This window comes from Zosterops lateralis (genome assembly GCF_965231275.1).
Source record: "Zosterops lateralis genome assembly, chromosome: 6".
NCBI lineage: Eukaryota > Metazoa > Chordata > Aves > Passeriformes > Zosteropidae > Zosterops > Zosterops lateralis.
In genome coordinates this window covers 29,431,402-29,456,384 of record NC_139761.1, presented here as the reverse complement: position 1 = coordinate 29,456,384, position 24,983 = coordinate 29,431,402, and the positions used below count along the sequence as shown (strand labels likewise).

General features: G+C 33.3%; 1 protein-coding gene across 5 annotated transcripts in view; it reads left to right on the top strand.

Annotated features, from left to right (window-relative positions):
- Positions 1 to 24,983, top strand: part of DPH6 (diphthamine biosynthesis 6) — a 190,021-nt gene that overhangs the window by 22,748 nt on the left and 142,290 nt on the right. For 3 of the 5 annotated variants that reach the window (XM_083864141.1, XM_083864142.1, XM_083864139.1), the window contains exons 4-5: positions 20,921 to 20,994; positions 23,169 to 23,287. The exons of 1 other annotated variant lie outside the window; for it this stretch is intronic. In XM_083864141.1, the coding sequence (XP_083720267.1) occupies positions 20,921 to 20,994; positions 23,169 to 23,287 (193 nt within the window). The remainder of the gene's footprint in view (positions 1 to 20,920; positions 20,995 to 23,168; positions 23,288 to 24,983) is intronic. One more of the 5 variants, XM_083864140.1, reaches the window with a different exon arrangement.

Below are 24,983 nucleotides of genomic sequence, written 5' to 3'. Positions count from 1 at the left end.
TTTTAAAAACTTCTATTGAAGAACTGAGACTTTTTTTGCATAGATTTTTTTTTTCAAAGCTGATCACTAAGTTTTAAGTTGTCTTGATTCCTTTTTGGTTGGTAGTTACAGTTTTCCACTCAAACTGAAAGCTCACAGAATCCATCCAGATTTAGTTTTCTCCTGAAGCTTTTTGTTTCTTCTTTGTACAGAAAGGGTTCTGTCGCACTGAATTAGAGTACAAGTTTTCACTTCCTTAGTTGGGTGATTGTATCTGTATGAGGCAAGGGTCATCTCTAATGCCTAACTTCTTATTCCAGTGAAGTGTAGGACTCATCAATCTCTTTGGTCAGTTTGGTTATGTTTCAGTGGTTGGTCTGTTTGACATGATATTGCACTGTTGTTTGTATGGATGTTTAAAATATGTGAAGTACATTCAACTTAATTTGTTAATTCAGTCTTGTTAAGAACTCTTGCTGAGGCCACACTCACAAGTCTCATGTTATGTTGATACTTAGCTGAAATGAAGTTAGGATCCTTGACCTCTTCCTCCCAAGTATACAATTACAGTGGAACAGTGTGGTAGTATGCAGTGTAAACAGAAGGCACTGGTTTAAAACATTGAGTTAATGAAGAATTCTCATTTGAAAAAATGACATTTGTCAATAAAATAACAATTCAGGTTGAAAGACTAATATAAATATTTTGCTTCTGCTAAATGAGACAAAAATATTTGTGGGAAGACCACACTTTGAAAAGGGTAAGGTCAGCTCAATTTGCTCATTGTGCAAATGTCTGCTCAGAGAACTGGAAAGGGACTGAAACCTTAATGAATGTGAATCCCTCTGAACTGCCATAATTTCTAATGTCCTTGTCCCTGTCTGGCTGTTTTGGGTTTTTTTTCCCTCTTTAAACTGTCTTTTTGTGTTACTCAGTTTGTGTGGGTCTAGACTCAGAGACTGTGACTTGGCTGGTATATTCTTTAGTATTAACAAAATACTTCTGCTCTTATTAAATAGCTGTCTTCCTTTTCCTCTAATCTTTTCACTGTTGTCCATTCTCACTTATACCAAGGACAGAGGTCATGATAAGTACTATTTGCAGTTTTAGACACCTTGGTCCTCTGAAACTTCAATTACTGTATTAAAGAAAACAACTCTTTAGTAAATAATTGTAGCACATCAATTAGAGAAAGTGCATACGACTGAGAACCCACAAGATAAAATTCATGCATGTACCTTTCAACAATAAAGCATTCTGGGGATGCTTATTTTACTTCAGGCAATACACAATTTGGAAAATTCTGATTCAAGCAACATTGTCTTCCAAATTCAAATAATCAGGTTGTTCTTAGTCTTGGAGACTGCCATAACAATCAGCCCGCAGTTGAGGAATGAGCGAGAAGGGATGATAAAGGAAGACATTGTCTGCTCTGTGATGCAGCTACGTATTGACAATGCCAGAAAACTTAATATTCAGCTTACTCTGGTGCACACTTTTAAAAGTTGTGGAATCTGAATTGCAAAGAAAATGCAGATAACTTTAGGCAGACAAGATACCAAAGGGATCCTTGATGCTCTGTATAAGTGATTTTATCCTTCTTGCTATCCATTTCCTATTAGAACAGGAAGAAAAGAGCTGACCAGAGGAACAGTGGTTAAGTGTATAACTTCAACTTTTTTGCATTTTCTTGGATTTATTTCTTTCAATATTTATTTGTGACTGGGATGGGAGAACTATATAAATGTTGGAATTTTAAGAAGTCATGCATACTTTGGAAGCTGTTGGAATTTGGAAGAGCAGCGGTAACAGATTATACATACATATCTTCTTCCTTCTTTCTCAGTAATAGCCCTACATCATCCATTCTTCTCTGCCTTTGGAATAGGTTCAAGATCAATTAAGTTGACAGTTTTCTCTCTTGGCAGAGTTCCTCATTTTTCTTCTCAGTGTTTTCTGATCTACACCTTTTCTTCATATTATTTTCCTATGTATTTTTGCTCTATTTCGACTTCAAAATGCCTCTCCTTATATTTCCACTGCATTGTTAAACATTTGCCTGCATTTAATCTTCCAATATCACCAGAAAAAGCTGTATTTTTTTTTCTGTAAAACATTGTGAACCTGCCAACCTGTCTCCCTTCTTCTTTGCTTTGTGTTCAGGTTCCCTTTCTGGTACTCTCATGGTGACTAAGGATACATCTTCATGGAGAAAAGAAAGCCTCACTTTCACCCAGTTGGAAGAAATAAAAATAAATATTCCTCTCCCCCATATTTAGGCACACATTTACTTTCAGATTTTAAGGGGGCGTAATGTCTGCCACTCTGAGAGCAACTTGATGCTACAGCTCTGTTGACAATATGAGATGTCAGAACTTTTGAAGATTGAAAATACATTTCTGATTTATGCAAGCTAATAAAATCAGGCAAGGTGGATCAGATTTTAGGATAACATTAAGTGTTTGGGGACTTTCATAATTTCTTTTATGTTAAGATTTGCTAGAAAGTGTTTTCTTCCGTAATTTTTAATAGTTGCTCCTTCAAAGAAAAATCCTGTGGAGTTTTACTTTACTACATATTTCTCTTTTGATTTTGCTATTTCTGTGTTGATATTTTTGGTTTCTTCTTCTACCATGTCTTTGACACATTATCATCTGCTTTTCCTTTCTGTTACTTCCAATCTCCTTCTAAAAATTCTTCTTTTAAATTTCTTCCTCAAGGAAGATCCTCAAGCTGCCCTTTCTCTCTGCTACAGAAATTCTCTCTACCTTGTAGTAATATCCCCTAAAGTGTGGTCTTGTCAACCCAGATTGGGGTGGTGTTGCTTCCATATATTGGCATTTCCTGAAGGCTTTCCACTTACAGCTTTACCTGGGTTTAGGGTAAGTTAGACTTCACATGAATGTGATGTCTTAGTACCTGGTTCATAACTTGTCTTGTTTCTGGTATAAGTAGTGTTGTATTTTGTTTCAAAAGCATCAAGCCTGTTTAAAATGGAAAATTTTGATCAGATTTGCCTGGAATACTTGTGTGAGAATAGATCATCTCCAATGTCATTTTTCAATGCATAAAACCTTAATGAGGTTATGAGGTTTTGGCCAAACATTTTTGTAGAAAGTGTCATATTAATTCTTTGTTCTGAAACTGGTTTGCAGTTAACTGACTGAAGTGCAGAATATCCATTATGTAGGAAAAAGGTTTCCAAAGATGTTTGGTGAGAATGGAGAAAAATTAGATACTGAAATTTCCTGTGAGACAAATGAAAGCAGAAAATTGAAATTTTTTCTGTCCTCCTGAACTTGAATAGATAATTCTTGTGAGAAAATGGCTTTGGGTGTTTTGTGCTACTCTTTCTGGATCCTGTCTTCAGTCTGGACATGGTAGAACCATGTTGTCACTTTGGGACCAAATGGATAGGGAAGGTCTGTTCCTAGGTTCACAACAGTTTGCCTGGGGAACTGTATTAAGGGCTATGGACCATACAAATACAGACTCTGGTGGAGCCTGTTAAGTAAACTGACAGCAACCTGTCAAGAAGTCTCCTGTCTTAACTGGAAACTGGCCAAAGCCAATTGCTTCTTATAAAACACTTAGGCTTTAATGCACTGGGATTTCTAATGAAAAACTACTCTGCTGGAAAATCTCAGGTGCATTTTAGCCTTGACGTGATGTAGCCATCACCAAGTAATAATGATAATCACAGAATCATCAAATGATAACATGACCTTCTTCTGCCTATTAGCTTTATTTGTGTTCTTGCCCCTAACATGAAACAAAGATTGCTTATAAGTGAAGTTACTGTATTTTCTCATCTTCGCATCCTGTATTTTAAGGTAATGTGTTAAGGTAGTGTTGATAGCTGAGGTAGCCTGCTGAAGGTGGAAGCCAAAAGTGCAGTGATGAATTGCACATTTTGGAATTCTACTTACATTTGTTCTTAAGTGTTTATCACAAGTCTTTTTCAAATTTCTTACTTATAACAGTTTGTATTACTACTGTATAACCTCAGCACATCTCTGATTACATAATCAGTTATAATAGAATATGCATTAATTATTTTACTGGAAAGACAGGGGATTAAGAAAAGACTGTACACTAAGCTGAGAATTTGTCTAATGGTAATCAAAAGTAAAAGAGATTCCTTTTTGTGTGCATCAAGACTGCTAGAAGAGACAAAGTACTCTATTCCCTGCTCTCACACAGGGAGCAGTGCCAGTGGTTCTCAAAGAGGCTGGGATGATAATCCTTGGCCATGCTTGCCACTGTATTTAAAGTAGGGCTTAGAAGCTCTTTCACCAGGTATTACAGGAGGCCTTTAATTTCCATGTCAGTTTGTAGAGGAGTTGGCTTTTTTTGAGTAAAAACACATAATGAAGACAGGAGACCAAGGTAAATCCTTTCCACATACAGGAATAACACTTGTGCTGAGGTATCCTCTTAAAAATCTCACTAATTTTTAGACGCTTGTGAGACATGATTATTTTTCCAGGTGGTCTGTAGTTTCTGTCAATTTTGTGAATATGCCTAAATTTGTAGAAAAAATTGGCTATTTCTGATTATATCTTTAGTAAACTGCTCAGAATAGGAAGTCTTTATGATGAAAATTTGATGGCTTAAAATACTGCATTTTAATCGACAGATAATGCCATTAAGAATGATACAGAAGAGGATGATACCTGGTGTTTACAACTGTTTTACAGACTGATTTTTATGCAGTGGACTGAAATGTGGAAATTACCAAGTGATGTTTTGTGTCCTGTACCATTCCAGTTGACTAGATTGCAGAATGGTCCCCTTCTTGCCAGAATAATCTAAAAATTGCCATTGAAAAAGCAGTAAACAGTGTAGGAGTTTCACTGAGTGCTTTGTTGAATAAGTGCCTTTTCCATAATTGCAAGAAATTCTAGTCAATTTTTTATACTGTATTGTAAATTATATTTATTAAAAAATAAAATTACATACCATTGAAAGCAATTGAAAATGCTAAGAGCAAACTATGAAAAAAGACATATATCTCTGCCTTTCTACATTGTTGAAACTTGGTTTTCTTGAAATACTCAAGTACTTTTTTATTTCATTTCTATGCAAGAGGAAAGAAGGCTGCATCAGAGATTAAAGAAAAAAAAAAAAAAGGAAAAAAGAAGCAACATTCAGTCATATCAGTGAGTGGTCACCTACATTGCAATTTATACAGGTTTCTCATCAAGTAGAATTCAGACTGAGTTTCAAGTGTCAGCAGAAGTTGCAATGTATTTCTTAGCTGTCATTGTTCCAGGCATGTACACTTCATGAAGGCAGGTCATTTGGAGTTGGAACATTTACTTTGAAATAGATATTCTGGGTAAATTTAAAAGTGAACATAATTTAAAAGCAGTAGGCTCTTAACTTTTAATTTGCCTTAGTTTGATGACCTCTTTTACAATGGATTAATATCTGATTCTGGTTTTTTTTCAAAGTGTATATACTGATTACACTTCACTGTATATAATTATATATAAATCTAACTATGTCTAGTTTTAGAAATTGTCTTTTGGGGCTTGTTTCCTCACGAATTGGGCATAATTGCAGTATGTGCTGTCTTCGATGAATTTTCCTAAGCACCCATTTAATCTTTCTAATAGGACACTTGAAAAAGTCTCTTAGGTGGAAGGGTTAGAAGTATCTATGGGTAAGAATGCTCCTTCAATGGAAAATGGATTTTTATTATTACTGTTTTACCTGCCAAGCTTCTATGTGTAGCGTGATTGCCTGTGATATCAAATATAAAATCAGCTCAAATTTCTCTTTTTGAATCCTTTACAAGGCATCTCATTAAGTGAAGTTTCTCTGATATGAGGGGCAGGGGTGGCAATAGCAGTACTTCTCCAACCCCTTACCACTGGTTACCAATCTTGCTAAGCCATTCTTTGCCATTGAAAATAATGGAAGTTCTTGGTTCGGAAATGGTGAATAAGTTTGCCCAAGTTTGAATGTAGCTAATTTCAGATTTACCTGAGAGGGTTAGCCATGTATTTCTAGCCTTAAGCACTACAAAATTACATGACACTTTAAAAAATTAACTCTCTTTTCCTTTCTTTCAAAAATCCAAGTGATGTTAAATCAAGCTTGATTAACCAAAGAGTAAATGGAGGCTGAGTATAAGAAAATGCAGCTCTAGATATTTTGAAAAAATCATAATAAAATCATTACTAATACAGTTAGATAAATTAAGTACTGTGCATTGCTGCTGTGGTTTATGTAGCGATTCTGCAGGGAGAGAAAAGTGGTTATGTTGTTTATATTCTGCTTTTTATTTGTACCTGATAAAGAACAGTAAATATTAGCTCTAATGATGAAGTCATTTGTACTGTAACAACAAATAATTTGTACAGCATTGATTTCATAACAATTTTTCAAGTATTGGCATACTACTGGTTATGCAGTTTGATTAGGATTTACTGTTCATGCAAAGAGTCCTTTATCAGAGAGACAGACCTAGTAGTCTTTGCAGTTGGTGATGCCTTCCAAAATTTATCCCATAATTCACATGCAGCATGGATAGCAGTGATTACTTAGCACATTCAAAGAATTTTTTTAATGTTATGGTAATACTGTTATTTTCAATAAACCATCCAATACCCAAGTAATTTGAACACTATTCCTGCTGTTTTATTGTATTGTGATATAAACATAAATGCAGTGTTAAAAGCTATACCAATGGTGTCAGACTCCTTAAGGACTTGAGAAAACTGTCATAACTTCTGAAATAACTGATAATCGTTTGTGGGTCAAAAAGAGCAACATGCTGTATTGCTTAGCTTTCTGCTTTCTTTTTCTCAAGGTTTGTCTGAGATTTAATTTTATGTGAAGTACACAAAACACTGTCAGTGAAACATTATCACTTTGTAAAAGCTGTTTAGAATATGGTCTGGCACAAAATGTGCAGAAAATTAAAAAAGAATACTCACAACTTCTTGCATAGAGCTGAGTTGTATATATTATTTGAAATTGTGACCAAAACTAGAATATGTGATGTGACTGCATCTTGATATTTGTGAGATAAGCCTAGAGCTACAAACTTAGCTTTTAAAATTAAAAATTATATGCATAAATGTATATGTATAGAATTAAATAAAGATGTATAAGTAAAATTTCATATATGTGGCTTCCTGTGTTTACATGTGTGTCTGTATATGTGTGTAGCTCTTTACAGTTCTGTGGGGTTTATTTTCTCCTATCCATTGCATAGTATTTCCATTTAAATGCATATTTTGATTTTTCTTCTGGGACTAGGTAGAATACCTTTCCATTACACTACTATAAGAATAATCCACTTGAACATTATATTTTTCCCTAAAGGGATGGTCTGTTCTAGTCATATTGTATTATTTTTCACAGAGTGATATTAACATTCGTGGTATAGTGATTTTATCTTGATTCAAGATGTTTTGTTCTGGTACTAAAAATATTAAAGGAGTATCTTTTGTATCCTGCTGCTATAAAAATACCTCGAAATCAAGGAAATTTGAAAACAACTCAAGGCCATTTGAAAATCCTTTGTTAACAATGAAGTATTAGTGAAATTTGAAGTACAAAATTTAGAGGGGATAAATATGTGTGTCACATTTGTAGAGTTTAAAAGAGAAAAATAGGAACACATTCCAAGACATGGAAATTGGAAATAAAAGAATGCTTTAAATTTGACTTTGTAAACACTGCTCTTTACTGGCGTATCTTTCAAAGAAGTGCTCTTAAGTAAAAGGTGTCTTTGTATTCATTGCCACTAAAATCTAGTTTTTAATGATAGGCAGGAGTGAGTGGTAATTTTGAAATTTGTTTTAACAAATGGCCTATTTATTTTACATATGTCTAAGATTTGCCATTAATTTTTCAATTTAAGTTGTGTGAAATGCAACAGTTACACCTGTATCACAGAAGGTCTAGAAACATTTTTCTTTAATCTGATACTCTGCTGTCTCCAATGACAGACAACTACAAAATGGCTTACTATTTATCTTCCATGAATTAAATTCATTTTTGGATACATTAAAGCAAAACCATGGGCTTTAGTACTAATCCTTTAGTACTAATTGAGCTCCAGCACTGATAATTTTTGTTCTCCTATTTTTTTAAATTATTTTTAATTTTTTTAATCAGGTTGCTTCTTTTTTCTTCCCTGTAAATCCTAATGAGGTTATACATCCTTTTCAGGGCTGCTCCTGCTTGTCCATGGAAGTGTGATCTGACAGGCAGTATGTTGCATGCTAGAATCTTCCATCCTGGCCTCCTTGCCTTGTTCTTTCCCTGTTCCAAGGCTCCAACAGGAAAACCAGTCTAGACTGAATTGCACAGTGATCCAGAACATTTGAACTTCTTGAATTACATTTGCCCTCTCCTAGTAAAATGATTGCATTCTTCATCTTACCAAGCTCTGTCTTGTACGTGGGCTGAAGTTGGTGATTCTTTGCTGTTGAGGATTTTTTAGACTCTTTGGTCTTCTTCTCTTTTATGAGAAAAATTAGTTGCTCTCTGTTGCTAGACAGATACGAAAAGGACACTCACACAGTCAGTGTCAGGGCAAAAAAAAAGGACGTTTGTTTGGGATTTCGATTTATATAGTTTTTGCAGTTTGATCAGTGACTGGGCAATGAGGTTGGCACTTGTGTGACCCCACTGGTCAAACTAGAAGTCCATCGCAGAGAGGAATGCAAAAACAATCACTTTGTTTATGTTACAGTCCATAAGAAAACTCTAGTACAAAAATGTAAACATCAGAAGGCTGAAAAAGATCAGAGCGACAGCTAGCAACAGATTACTTTGATCTAGAACATCCAGGCAGGGCTGTATTCCCAAAATACTTGTTACGATGATACACAAGTTTAGATTAATTTAGAATTTAGAAGGCAATATTCTGGAAAGAAAATGAGGATCTGTCAGTGGGAAGGGGCCCCACATCTTGTAATGGGTGCCTTATTTTATGGATCACACAAGCTATTATAGGAGGAGAGAACGTTTTGGAAAAGAATTAATTAAAGGTTTAAAGAGGAGCCACTTGATGAAGTTCTTTATAGATTAATAATCTGTTTGCATCATTAACCACTTAGATGACTCCAAAAAAATTAAATTTCTCAATTCGTCTCATGACGTGGCAGGCATGTGCTGTTACTGAAGAATTGCATACCTCCAGTAACAGACATGCATAGGTTCAATCACTGCTGAAGACACATATTTTTTTCTTACGTTCAGAATGCTAAATTTTGTCCAAAGACCTATAAAAATTGTCTGAGACTAAAAAGGTAGAATACCTTCCTGGTATTGGTGCTTACATCAGAGTGCTTACTGCTCTGGAGAGATGGCAGTTTTAGTCTTCGTTCATTAAAATAAAGTGAAAACCCTTAATACAGTGCAATTAAGAGGGCATTTTGAAGTTTGGACTAGACTGGGAGCTTTTGAGACTTCAAGGACTGTTAGCAGAGAAATGTTTCATAAGTTGTTCTCTCCTCAGGGACCTGAAATCCAGTCACCTTCTACTCTGTAAAGGCTAGTTTATGGCAGTATACTCTGAGCATATGTATAAAATGGGAATTTGGAGGCAATGTATACCTACTATACTGTTACAATCTTGCAGTACATCTAACATGCTTTTACTAAGAGGTAATATTGCATTATTTGTTGGTGGTATATTTTTAATTACTTACCTTTATTAATTGGTTCTACTTAATAAGCTCTAAATATCTAATGTAGAAAAGTTTTTATTGTAAGTGGGAGAATGTTGTCATTAAGAATGTATTATTAAGATATTCTTCTGCCAAATTACCATATGTGAGCAAAGGTAGACATAGACAATTTTTATAGAAATATGACTTTTTGTTTGCTGCAGCTGAAAGTGTGAAGTGTCTGAAATATGATCATTTGGCACATATATATTGCACTGAAATCGTATAGAAAAATACTTGTTTCTATCGTGACAAGAAAATATTGGGAAGAACCTTTGATTCTTCCTGCTAAGCAGCTCAGTGAAGAGAAAGATTTGATTCTTCAAGTGAACTTTCTTAAGTTTGTCAGCATAATTTGATACTGTTTTGGAACGTTTCCCTTAAGACTTGAAATCGTTGCTATCATTTTAGTAATGCTGGGTGACCTTGTCTTCTTTTCAAATACAGTGATGGAAAAATATCCAAACAAATGCACTTTATAAGAGAATCAAACATGAAAATCTCAGTGTGGCATTTTGTGCTTCTCTGCAATCTGGGAAAGATGTTATTGAAAGTTGCAATTTTTTCATCAATGTAAGTAAATAATGTCATAGATGAGTAGCACTCATCTATAAAATCTGTAAAATAACACTAAGTATATGCTCTTTGTTTTGCTGAAGAAGTTTAAATCGTCAATGAATTCTTACTAATAGTGCAGTGCAGACTGAAACAGTGTAGTTCTGAAGCAGTAATTATTGTGTCAATACTTAAATTTGAAGAGGATCACTTCCAAAAATTAGAAGAAAATGTATATAAATATAGAAAGTGAGGGGTTGGTTTTTAAAAAATAATTTATCAGGCTTGCTTTAAGTTTGTATAGGCTATAGAAGAATTTGAAAATCATGAGTATACCTTCATTAAAGTCAGTTTTATTCATTGTTTCTTTTTCATATGATTTCTAGAATCTGTGTTATTTAAGCAGAAGAAAGATAAAGAACCTTACCATACCAACTTAATTTGATGAAAGAAACATCAGATATTACATTGTTGAGATTCCTAACAGTTTTAAATAATTTCCAAACCCTGTTGACTTTTGGAGAAGTAACAAAAATGTTGTTCAAGATTAAAGGAGGGTTCATGAGGTTTCTGTTCAAAGTACAAAAAGAAAGAGGCTTTTCTTTCCGACTTGTGTTTTCAATAGACAGTTTTCCTCCAGCATAATGTTTTTGAAAGTCCTGTATTCTGCTTTTATGTAAGGAGGAGTGATTATAAGATCAGAAGAGAGGATTATTGGCAGATAATAACAGAAAAGATGTTGTCACTGGGAAAAATTGAAATTTACAATATTTATTAGAGATCTTGTGTGAGTTTTTGTTGCTTAGAGTCCATGCCAAGATTATCTGCTTGGAGAAGTAATAGCAGCATAATGATTTAGCAGTTTGAAAATGTGTATATGAAATTCTGAAGAAATTTTTAGAGAGAGACTCTTTACTAACAAATGTGCACATGTAGCAGAACAAGTGACATTGATTCATGCAAGAAATGTTCAGGTGAAAATTGTCCACCTTTCCTGCCAACTGATGTTTGTTTGACCATAGTGGCCTACAGTTTCCCATTAGAGTAATACCAAATGAAATGTAGTAGATCTCACTTCCTCAACCATGCCTTTCTTCTCATACATTCATTAGGAGGTAATTTCACATTCCAGTAACTCGTGCCACTATAATAATATTTGCTATAATACTTGTTCTGTATTAAAAAAGACTTTGGCACTTTGAGAGAAGATACCATTTTAAACTAAAAAACCCGTGAAAGCCTCAGGGTTTTTAATTTGTCTGTCAACAGTTAAAATTTTTGAATTTATTAGTCACTTAATTACTCTACATGTACTTCAGTGTTACAGTTTTTGTGACAGTTCAGGAGTGATTGCAAATCTTTTGCATCTTCACGTTGTAATTTAGTTATAAAGTATGCTCATGTTATTGGTAGACATGACTCAGCATAGAGGTAGATGTGAATTAGGTGTTCCTAAGAGTCTAAGTTAAAAATCTACAGACTTACTGATAACATGTCTGCTTTTTTATCAAGGCACTATGAGGTTAAAACTTTGTTTTTCATGCCTATCCTACTGCATATTTTTTATTCAAGTAATTCAGATTACTGAATATGGTCAATATTTCAGGCAATGGTAATGAACACTTTTGACTGTGTTTGCATGATTTGTTCAAATATTGCATTGAATAATTTTGTATCTTGATCAACCTTGAATGAAAATTTACTTTTTCATAAAGAATGTAATATTTTGCTCCAGCACAGTATGCTCCAGGTGTTATTTCTGCAGGCTAGTTGATGAAAAGCTAAGTTTGACAATTTGGTGGAGAGTCTGATTAATGAATACTTTCAGGAGCTCTTTTCTGCAAATACTGGACATTGCAAAGGCTGAACATTCAGTACTGTGAAAAGATACAGTTCTTCGGAGTTGAAGTCATAAGAAGAGTATAAACAAATTGTCCTATCAAAAGTATTTTTTTTCATTTAAAGTAAATGAAGTTCACTGGCAACATGAGAATGCATGTATATGCAAGAGTGTGAGAGTGTGCGTATATCCGTGTACCTTACATAGATTTCAAAACTGTGAAGTGCAGTTCTGAAAGATATAGTATATGGAAGAATGAATTATCTAAAGATATATAAACATATCTACTTATCAGACTTCTTAGTGTCAGTGAAATTGACTTATTTAACTGGAAATTCTTACATATTTAGAATGTGTAAATATAAGCAGGCAACTACCTTGCTGTCACATTGTGACATCTAGGAGTTAATTTTAGAGAAACAAAAATGATTTTTTTTTAAATTTCTTTACAATATAAAGGTGAAAAAGAAGATTTGGCACTAATGGACAAAATAGCTCATTTCATTTCAGGCATGTTTGTCTTCCATACTTCTGAGCCTTGTGCTGTTCCATGTGGTAAAAGACCTACAAAGGAAAAGCCTACAACTTTATATTCTCAAAAATAATTGGTTGCTCACAGAATTACTAACAGGAATCATGTTACTTACATGCCTCAGTATTTTCCAGCATGTGATCTGAAATTCTTCATTAAATAACATTGCTTCGACAAAACTCATACAGAAATAAATGACACTAGACATATCTTATAAGTTATTTTCCTAGAGTAGCTTCTCTCAGTGGAAGTCTGTTAATGATTTGAATGACCCAAACCATGGTGTATACCTCAGATACCTAGAGCAATAGAGTGTTCAGTTTTGTAGATGCTGTACTGGATCCATGTCTTGTTGATCTTCATTGTGGAGGAGTACCTTGCCATTGGTATCTACAGGCTGGTCTGCGTGGAGGCCATGTGGTCAAAGCAAGGGAAAAAGACCTTGTGTCTATATTCCAAAATTTAGTTTAAGTCTGGCTTTTGGCTCTTACATTTTGTTACAGATACTATTTTAAAAAATCAAAAAATTAAATTCTGCGTGTCTAAGGTCAGAGTATGATACAAGTTAACTGAGTTTCATTATCTAAATCATGAAACTTCTATTTAGAAACATGCAAATGAATATTCCTTTGACCTTTCTCTTGATTTAGGAAGTGGTTTGTCTTCAGCAAAACATTGATCTGAGACATAATAATATAGGCCAGTACCTGTCTTCATAGCACAAATACTTTCAATTTTTATTTTTCATTTTGAAGCATTTATACATGTTGGTATGTTAAAAACTCAGCTTTTAGATCTGATCACAGATTTGAACTACTAATTCTAGATGAATATAACTGCTCTTGATTGCAAAATAGTCACGCATAAAACCACCAGCACTTAAAATATCCAGTGTAGCATCAGAGCAGAAACATGCATGGTTACTTGACCGTTTCTGTTTTGCAGTTGTTCACTGGCATCTTCTTGTTCTGACATAATGTCATTTATTCAATCTGGAGTTGGCTGTTCATGTTAATTTTGGCTATTAAAATAATTAATCCGTCTTTGTGGAGGTGATTTTGTAAATAAGATTTCCTGAAAGAAGTGTCTGCAGGCAACTTTGCTCTGTAATTATTTGAATATTTAAGAGTTGGAAGTCCCAAAGGTGAAGCAGACATTTATTTGAAACCAATTCTATGCACAAAGTGCAATTAAAAAAAAAATTTTTTTTGTTTAGCTGGAGACTTTTGCTTCATTGTCAAAGTGTTTGTAGTCTCTGTGGCTGGAATGTAGGCCTCAGTTAGCAGTTACTCATTTATAGGTTTAAAGAAAACAAAAACAGTTCTGTAGAAAACTCATTAGGTGACCTTTAAAATAGTGGATTATCTGTTGATTTTTATTTTAGTATTCTATGTTTTTTGATAAATATGTCTAACTTTATTAAATTTTACCAAATACTTACTGGGTTTAGTATGACAATTTTTTTTTTAATTGGAAAAATGACTCAATTAATTAAATTAAATAATTTAGAAAAAAAATCTTGTGAAATAGTATGAGATCTAAAATGATGTAGCAACTTTATTAAATTCTATGAAAATAGTAAATATATAAAATAAAAAATTAATTAATGTTTTCTAATTTCTAAGACTAATTGTTTACTTTGTAATTGCAGCTAAATAGAGAATCAGTGTATCAGGAAAACTTGCATTTATAGTGTGGTATATGGCTGTAGTGGAAGATTTTTCATGCTTTTCTATTTCTCCTGTTTGGAATGTAATTCTAGCCTTTTCGATATGCTTCTGTTTGATATTGGACTTTGAGAGTGGTATCTCCATCTCTTTTGCTCTCTTTCCTTTTTCCTTTGCTGTGGTGTGTTTATGTGATAATGTGTGAACAAACATATGGCTGCACCATCTCCCTCATGCTTGGCACTTCTATGTAGTAAGAGGACCATATCCTCATTAAATGTGTTTATTGTGTGACTGCAGTCAGGTACTGAAGGCGCCCCTGCACTGAGTTAATAGATGGGGGGGTGTGTGCATGTGTGCAGTGTTTCAGTAATTGCATTTGTAAAACTCTTGATGTTAGGCCATCAGTTTTGCTTAAAGGTGCATGGTAAGGTGCCTATGTCCTAGGAAGGGCATTTGTAAAAATGTATCTAATTACCTCTCAAAGCAGATTAGTTACATAGTATTATGGCCTGGTATAGATACCATTGTTTCATAATTTACTCCCAAAGCATGTTGAGATAAGGCCACAGAAGACTCCTGAACTTCATAATGGGGATGTTCACACAGGGATTTCATGTACATCCACATTATATTAATTCCCATCTGTTTTTGGAACTATTTCTTCCTAAGTAATGAAGGCATGAGATCTGTGTGTTTTGAGGTCCCAGTGTGGAAGACAGTTAAGGCTCAAATGATGTGTAGTGATCTGCAGTCACTAAGATGATCTGTGATTCATAGCTAGTCTTCAGAACCTTACCAAATAGTGGGGTTTCAACTTGACGTAGAGTTATTATATCCTTATGTCTCAGGAATATTTCCATACTGTCTTTGATTACTTGCAGCTGCATCTGACAGACATACCAAAGCTTAGAAAAAAATCACATACTCTGTTTGAAATCACTATAACCAGTGGTCTTGAAGCTTCACAAATTATAAGGCAAAGCTCATATTTAAAAGTCTTCCACTCAAATAATTGTAGAAGCCTAAAAGTTCTGTTACTGAGGTATATATTATCAGTCAGCCACCTGCAAATGTTGTGCTTTAATTTGAAGTTTTGCAACTGTATGGTAATTGTTATTTAGGCACAAATAACCTTAAACATTAATTTAAGTATGGATAATGGTTTTCGGTTATTCATACAAGCTTTAAGTAGGATATTAATTGGAAAGACAATTTCATTTAGAGACTATATTTTATATCTTGTTCATTAAAAAATGAACTCTATTGGGGCAAAGCTGTGAAGCACACATTAAAAATTAAATCTAGTTTAACCATTCTTCAGCTGTTTATGCTTCATTTTCTTACAAAAATCTGCTCTATACAGTAAATTTTATAGATATTCTACATTATTCTGAATGACAGTGCTCAAATTTTCTTGCAATACACATGAATAGACATATATAGGCACAGGTCTAGCACTTCATTTTTCTTTGTTAATATTTTGGCATTTGTATGCAATATTTCATTTAAGATAGACATTATTAAGGTGGTGAATAGTGCTGTGCAGTGATATGCTTAGCAGTAACCTTTACTCATAATGTGATATTGTCTGTATGTCTTATTTTGTTCAGCTTTCTCTGGCACTGATGAAGCCTAAGGCTGCTGTTTCTTTGAGTTGCTGATAATTTTTTATCTGATTAACTGACACATTTAGTTGAAATCAGACACAGCCCTTAGGCTGGGCATGGATTTAATTTAAAAAGTATCAAAGGTTTGCACTGTGTGCTGTTTAATCATCATGTTTATCAGGCAAAGAAAAATTACCGGAAGGACCATAGGGAGAGGGTTATCTTAAGGAGCAGTAACTTGGGAAATTGATAATAACTCTGAGGTAATTTACAGCTAACTTTTACATTCATTAATATAACATTTCCCACTAATAGTTACAGTGCATGTAATATACTAATTAAATTGAAAACATTAACACTAATTTTCTTTTTGCTGAACTCTGAAAGGGTCAGGTAAAGACATTAAAATATGAAATTATAGAAAAACTCTGTACTCATACAGCTGCAATAAATTTTTTACTTACTATAATACTTCTACCAGTATTATATGCTACAATGCATATGTAGTAATTTCCTCAGATTACTGTTACTATCATTAATTGAAGAAAAAAAACAAAATTAAATTAACAGTATGTTCATGTAAATTAATCTTACCACTCTTTTATCTTTTATTTCACTGTGAAGCTGTATGTTAGAATTGTACAAGGATGTAACAGAGGCGCCTTAAAAACAACAGTGATGTTCTGGAGCTTTCACAAAACTGTTAAATTTTTAATACTATTTCCTGATAGGAAATGCAGCTAACATTAATTTATGGTACACAAAGAGCAGCAGTTTTGAATTTTGTTGTTCATTAATCTGTTTAAAGTAATAAATAATATTAAAACTAGGATGCCTCAAACATAAATTGTGTATTTTAGTATAGTTCCAGTTGTACAGAGCAATTAGCTGTTCTAACACAGTTGTTTATGAAGATTATTGTCTTGTCTTCTGAACAGGAATAAAATAACTGTTGTAACAATATATAGAATAATTTCGTAATTTCATTTACTGTTAAAACATAGCTAATAATTATCTTAGGTATATAAGAAAAAGCTACTAAAAATGTCGTATTTAGTTGCTTTTTAATTTTTTTTTTCTACCTGCCTTTTGAAATTAGTACTTTTGGTAGCTCTAAAGGGAAAAAATAAGTTTTAAAGTGTCATATGGAAAATAAAACTTTGTTAGCATCTGGGTACATTTGTCTTTAGCATCTGGTTTTATGTGCACATTGCAAATTTTGTTGTAATGCTTTGTGGCAGAGTGTATTGTACTAAATGCTTTCCGAATTATCCAAATATTCCAGAGAAGCAGTTTATTTTTTTTTTTAGAGGAGCCTATTGCACTAGAAACATATTAGTAAAGTTTAACATAGCTAAATCATCTCTTAAATTAACAGTTTATTATACTTTTTAAAATAATTATTTAATAATCCACTCAACCCAAGAAAAAGGCACCTTTTCATATTGACTTTCCTCAGATGTTTTCCTGTTATCTGTTACTTTTTATGTGATACAGCATGTCACATCTTTCCTTCTGAATTTTCCTAAATTCACTTTGTCAGCATTTGAGATGAGTGCAGATCCCTGATATTTACCTGCAGATGTCAGCTTGGTTTGCCCTTACTGGGTGCAGTTTTGTGAACATGCTTTTAATGGTACCAAACCTGATCAGATTCAGCATTAAAAGTGAAGGCACTATTGATTCTCAGATGGATTCTCTGCTAACCATGATCAACTCTTAGTCAAACAAAATGCTGTCTGCTTGCAAGGTGTCCAATAATTCTTTCAATACCAAAGAATGCATCCAGAGAAGAAGCAGCTTTCAGCTAGTCCTCTTTGCATGCTTCAACTGCTGAGCTGAATTTGCTGCGGGACAAGGGTTTATGTAAACTTTGTCCAGTTGAGGAGTTTAGGAAGGTTATTTGACCATAGTTTTTTTTTCTGTTCTACCTCATACTCCATCCTTCTTCCTTTCAAATCTTCTTATTTCTTGAATTTGTGCCATTCCAGCCTTATTTTGTTGAACTGGAGAAAATAGGGGAATTGAATTTATTCCATTTCCCAGAATGTAAGTATATTAACTAGTTCTCCCATTTCAAAGCATGTATTAAGTACATTGATGTTTTTACTCATGGAAGATATTGTCTGGACAGTGATGAAAGTTTATATTTGCCCTTTACCATGAGAAGAACTGAAGGAAAAGAGGTGGTGATAAATAACTACCTGAGAACTTTTTAATCATGAATGCTACCCACAACAGCAAAATGACATGATGTGCTGCCATTTCAAAAGACAATAAAAACTTATGTATTATCAAAGGAAATAAACTAGAATAGTGCAGACAGTCTTCTGTGTTATTATTTAAATCAGATATAACGTAAATTGGAAGCAAGCAGCCAATAATAGCCTTGTTTTTGTGTTGCTGACATCAAAATATATTGCATCCATGTGTACATATTTGTGTTTGTGTATCTGTATATATATATATATGCAGTCATAAGCATGTGCAACCAATGTGTTACAGATTTGTATGGTAAAGAGCACCCAAACAACCTCACAACCTCAAAGCCTATGGGTAATCTTCTTGATGCAGAAGTTTCAAGTTTGGGCCATTGTTTCAGTGGTCATTTAGTATATGTTCTGTGACCTTCTGTGGCTTTTAAAATTCCATTATCATAGAATGCTGATGAGATTTCCTGAGACTCGTGACTACAATTTTTTAAATCCCAAACAAGTAGGTTTATGCAATAGATCATTTTAGTATAGAAGTATTGTGTTTGTATAGAAACAGAACATTGAAGTCTCTACTTCCATTTAGTTTTATTTTTAATTTGAGGGAGTTTTCTTAGCAAGTATCATTGCTGATGAATTTATTTTGTCATAACTTGAAAAACAATGAATTAAAAATATGTTTATGGCTCTTGTGAGCTTGTTAAAAGTGTATTGGGCAAGTCAGTTGCCATTTTCATGGAAGAACAGGAGATTCTGTAAATCTGTTTATTTGGGAAATCAGATTTCATTCCATATTTCTTATGAGGATACCCTCTTTTTAAGTCTGTGATATAGTTACTGTCTAATATCTCTCATCCATCTATTTATTTCCCATTGTTAGAGAAAGAAGAGTATACATAGTGAAAATATATATAATGAACTATAATGAATAATATTGCAGTAACTACAGATCTGCAGTGCATTGTAATATTATGATGATAATGAACATCTCTGTTTTTGATGAAGTAAGAGAAATATATGTGCTTTTAAACAGGTTGCTCAGAAAAGTTGTGGATGCCCTACCACTGAAAATGTTCAAGGCCAGGTTGTATGGGCCTTTGACTCAACCATTCAATGATTCTGTGATAAAAGAATGTGGAAAACTGTGTATGATCTATGTATTTATGTGGCCATAGAGATTAATCTGCTTGTGAGACAGCAGTTGTATACCCTTCTGCTTGTTTGTGTGGGGTGCATCAAAAACATTATTTACTGAACTTAGCTGATGGCATAGTTTGCCTCTGGTAACAGAACTGTGATGAATTAATAACATAAACAAAAGTATAATATTTTTGGACATGTTGGTTGCTGTCTGCACATTGTGACAGAGGATATTTTGAAGGAATACCTAGGGTTATTATTTTTGCATAAAAACAGTATTTATCTCAGTCATGTTTTCCAAGACTGTTACACAACTTTCTAACCTTTTTAAAAAGAACGTTGAAGAATGCAACTTCAGTGCAGTTTTAACAGTACAGGTATGCTGAATATCAAAAAAGCATGAAATAAGGGAATATGGAGAATATATTTGAGATATATTTGAAGATTCAAGAAGGCTTCATGAATCAGTTGATCAAATTTATTTAATTATTTAATTAAATTCAGCAGCACATCAGGCAAAGACTGACTTGGTTTTCAAATTCGTAACAATGCTGCCATTTCACTTGGGCTATGATTCAGGAAAATGATTTACCTAGATTGCCAAGGATAGCTGCTTATCCTTTGTTCCCCACCTTGGTTGGGCAGCTGATGCGCATGTTGCAGTCAGGATTGTTCCAACCTTCACCAAGCAAAAACTCCTGGTACAGTCAGCAGTTCTTCACCATCCAGCTGATACAGTCAAGGGGTGCTTCACCGCTCAGCTTGCTTGGTCAAGGCTTAGCAGGAGTTCTTAGATCATAATGTAGGCCAAGGGAGAAAGGTGGGGGGGCAGGATGCATCATCACAGGTAGATAACTGAAAATTTTATTGTAAAATCTTGCTGCAAACTTCACAGGATTGGGAACAGGTCCAGAAAGTAAATCATGCTGTGTAGTTATGAACTATTTTGATTGAAGGAGGAAAACAACTTTTACTGAAGTTTAGATGGAGCAAAATTTAGGAAAAGAAAGTTCAGCATGTTGATTGGGACTTAAGCAATTTCAAAAATGCAAGATCTCAAAAAATACTGGAACTACGTGCATTTCAAAATGTTACATTCTCAGTGGGTTTACAAGAAAAAATAAAGTGTTGTTTGTTGGTTTAGATCATTTAAATGAAACAGAGAAAATGTCTCTTGAAAAACCTTTTTTAATAGCAGAATTTTTAAAAGATGCTGTTGAATAAGTTTCCTGTGGATTTTTGTTCTGGTGTTGAGACAAAAAGCATAATCTCACACTCTTTTGTGCTGGAAAAAACTAAAAATTCAGTTAATTGTATGACGTATGCTGCTGCTAATTATTTGTAGGTGGGATAGCTATCAACTCACTTTTAGGGGAAAGCTGGAAGGAATTTTCAGGATGTCTGGAAAACTTTAGGATAATCTGTTATGTCTGATACTTTTCAGTTACCCTACTTATTTCTTCTCTAGAATGCTACTTGAGTCAAGTAGACTGCATTAGAGTAATAACCATGGAGCAGGTCAGCTGAGCTGCTCTCTTCTGTGGAAGAACTGCATTCCAGCCTAATCTCTTCTGTGTACTGGACTCAGAAAAAAAATATTCTTGGTTGATCATTCAAGGAGAGATACTGAATCTCTACAGCTTAAACTATTATATACAGCTGTCATTGATATTCCTTGTCTTTTTTCAGGATAAAGAAGGAGTAGAGGGCGTATCTGTAGGAGCCATTCTTTCTGACTACCAGAGAGTTCGAGTGGAAGATGTGTAAGAAAATATTAATCTTTTTCAATACACACATACTGGAGAGTACTCATCTGTTTTCTAACTCAAATTTAAAGCAGAGACAGTTGCCTGATTTGTCATGTTCTGTGATACCAAATGCATTCTAATCATTAATATAGATATTTCTTTTATTTATTTTTCTTCCTTTTTTCCCCCCTGAAACCATGTGTTCCTTAGTAAAAATCTAGTAGAGACTATACCAGAGTTTTTGATTGCTCTTCAGATATCTCTTCATCTGTTGAAAATACTCAGAGTTTTGATATGAAAATAGTTGAGTAGGTTCAGTTCTTTGATTTCAATAGGAAGCTCACTCAGTTCCAATGACTACAGTGTTGTGGTCAAGTCCCTCGATTTTTCACCAGTGTTTGTGAGATATAGAGGATATATTTCACAATATATAGAGGAACATCCTGTGATTTGTTTATCAGGAACTAGATACAAGAGAATCTTTCTGTGCACATCTTTACTTAATTCCTTAATATCTAAATTTTTTTTATTAATAATCAGGAGCTTCCATTTGTCATTCCTATTGTGCGCAAAAGTCTATATAGATTGTGGTTCTTATAAGAGTCTTAATTTTAAAAGAGCATTATGTAATGGTAGTTGTGTCTGTTATGTAAGCCAGTATTTGATCTGAAAAAGATTTTCACTGTTCATGTCTGATGAAATGCAAAACCAACTTGTGTTAAAAATAATAGTTTCATGAGTTCATTAATTATTTGTTGATGATGAAAGCAAGTATCTGGAATCGTTTATGAACTGTAAGAACAGTGAAATTAATGCTATGCCAACTCAGCTCACGTCAGCAAGTTACAGAGCACATTTGTTTTCTTCAGAGTTTACACAGATAAATTGCAGTCAGAAGTAACTCCTTTTTCTTTTACCTTTATACTTAAACATTTTAATAATTGCCTCACACGTTAGTAAGATAAAAAAAGATCACTTTTGTTGTTTGTGAGTTTTACATCTTTACCACAGCTAAAAGATTGACAAGAAATCATAGTATTTCAAACAGGCATGATTATTTCTAAGGTTGCTCTGTAGTAAAATACTTTACATTGATCTGTAGATTTAGCTTTTGAAGTAAGGTTGTTTCATATGAACCATACCAGCTAATTTTAATTAATTATTAATTAATTCAGCTAATTTTTTAGCTGAAGTTAGGCATCTAAGTAACTTCTTTACATTCAGAGCTGCTAAATAGTTCTATTGCAAAACCTAGTGCACTGTTAAAACTTATCAAAGTAGTAAGAAAACCAGTCAGATTATAAGGATGTTAACTATACATTTACATGTCAACATTAAACATACATTAAACTGTACAGTCTTTACAATCATACTAGTGGGTCTCTCTAACGTATGGAGGAATACCCATACGTGTGAGAAAGACCATTAGAAAAAACATAATTGACAAATAAAGGTAAGTCTTAAGTGCTCTGAACTAGTCCCAAAGTTAAATGTTTTCATAGTTTTTCAGAGCTAGACAGTACATATTTAATCACCAGCTGATGGTTCTTCACAATTTACAGAAGTGTTACCTATCAATAATGCAAATTAGTGATTCTCTAATGTGATAAACTATCAAATGCTGTGTATCAAATGCTGTCTATATATGATATGCATCAAAACAAATTATTAACTTTGTAGTAACAAGTTGTTAATTTGTATCACAAGCTGTATATATTTTCCTGAATGATACTTTTCCTTGGATGTTGATCCAAATCACAGCATCAAATTCAGCATATTGTACTAGTGATGTGTGCCACATTTATCATAGAGCAGTAACTTTGTCCTTAGTTGTGTTCAAAAAAGTGGTGATTTCCTAAGGTGGTAATTTCTTTGTGTCCCAAAAGGTTTAGGAACAAAATTTGTTACGGCTTTACTTATGTTCCTGTGCAAATCTGTTTACCTCTGTGAGTTGCATCTTATGTAGATGAATTTTGGTCAGAACAAGTTTATTTCTTTTTTTTTTAATATATATTTGACTTAATGTTTGTAATGAAATATGTGAATAGTTAAGTTTTTTAATTGAAATTGTAGAAGAAAAGTTATTTCAGGATAGGAAAAGAAATGAATTTTCATTAATTTTACATTAATAATATACTGTGTAAAAGCATAATACTTTGCTTTATCCAATTTTTTTGTTTATTTTTAAGGTGCAGAAGGCTTAATCTTCAGCCTTTAGCTTACCTCTGGCATAGGAACCAGGAAATACTGCTTAAAGAAATGATATCATCTAATGTTCAAGCCATAATCATAAAAGTGGCAGCTTTTGGTATGTAGTCAGATCCTGAGCAATGTTGTCTACTGAAATTTTCTATGGACAAATCCACAAAATAACAGAGGAAAACTGAACTTTTGTTGCATGGTTTAGGGCATGAAATGTTAAGATCAAGAAAATTATAAAAAATGGCTCAGTATGAGTCGTGATGTCTGAATAATTAATTTAACATGATGCAATTCATTCTTAAAGATGTGGAAAAGCTGGAAAGTAGTTCTTCCTAACATAGTCATTAAATTCCTCTCATATTTTTTTTTTTTTTTGTTCTGGTTTGGTTTTGATTTGCAGCAAAGATGCATGTATTATTCAGTAGTTCACAGTACTGTCATTTATAGATGATACAGGCTGGTGACTAGACAATATTATAAAGCAACCGTGAAAGTTTTAATAGAAATACATCAAGTTAATATCAAACAAGATATAATTACGAGGCCAAAATATTTTGTGTAACAGCAAACTTGGAGTTGGTAAATCATAAGAGTAAACAGAAATAGTTCATCATTGCTTCTAATTTTTTTTTTTGGTATTTAAAATGTAGTTGCTTAGCATAAAAGAAAATCAACGTCTTTTCAGTATCAGCTATATAAAATGAAGTTACAAAACTTGAAGCAAATCAATATGAAAGTTAACCAACCTATCTGTTTGTTGCTTCAATGTCAAAAAAAAGTAATGTAAAATGAAGTTTTATAAGAAGTTTTATGGAATGATGTGCTCTAAAACCCTAAGGAGCACATGAGAAACACTTTAATAATACAATATATTCATTTCAGGACTGTGCAGTTTTCTGTTTCAGAGTTTTTAAGCATAAAATGTGACCAAAGGACCTTTTCTTTTGGGTTTGACTATAACTTTGTGGTCCACTGTAGCAAACAGTTGTTCATATCATACAAGCGCCATCAATGGTTAAAGATCTGTATATGGAAAATAGTGTTGCATAATCTTTCATTAGAAGTCCAATGGCTGGTTTACCTGAACGACTTTCCCATGAAATACCTAATCTCTCTTTCTCTCAAAGAATACTTTATAATAAAGTAATTTCTCCTTCATTGTTAACCAAGATTTGAATTATAATCCCTTTAGACTGGATGGATTAAAATAATTTTTTTAAATTAATTTTTTCAAAAAAAAATTTTTTTATTTTTCTGGTATCGTTTCTAACTAGTTTTTACAGTGTCATTATGATGGCCTCACTTTATTGTTATGGAGGATCTACTAGGGCTGAAAGATTACAATGATTAGAAATACTACATGCCCTCATTCATTTACAGGTAACAAGCAATGTAATTTATTAGTGTTTTCCTGAATTTTGGGAGGTCAGTTACAAATATGTAGGAATTGAATGCCATGTTTTCTACTACAAAACACTTGGTTTTAAATTGGGGAACAAAAAGGAAAGGTTTCTAAAATAATTGTTTTCAGGCCATGTAAAATACATTTTTATATTTCCATAGAATAGAATGTATTCATTGTTTATACTGGCATGAAGAAAAAAGTAAAGTCCACAAAGCATATGTAACATGTTTTTTCACATCAGAATTATTTTTTAAAGAAAATATATGATTTAAAAAATAGATAAAACTGTTTCCCAAATAGACACCATTGATGACCTGTCATGCCTGAAGCAAGATAAGCTTGTCTTTTGTATTCTACAGTCTTAAAAAAACTTAAAATGCACTGGTTAGTGCACAAA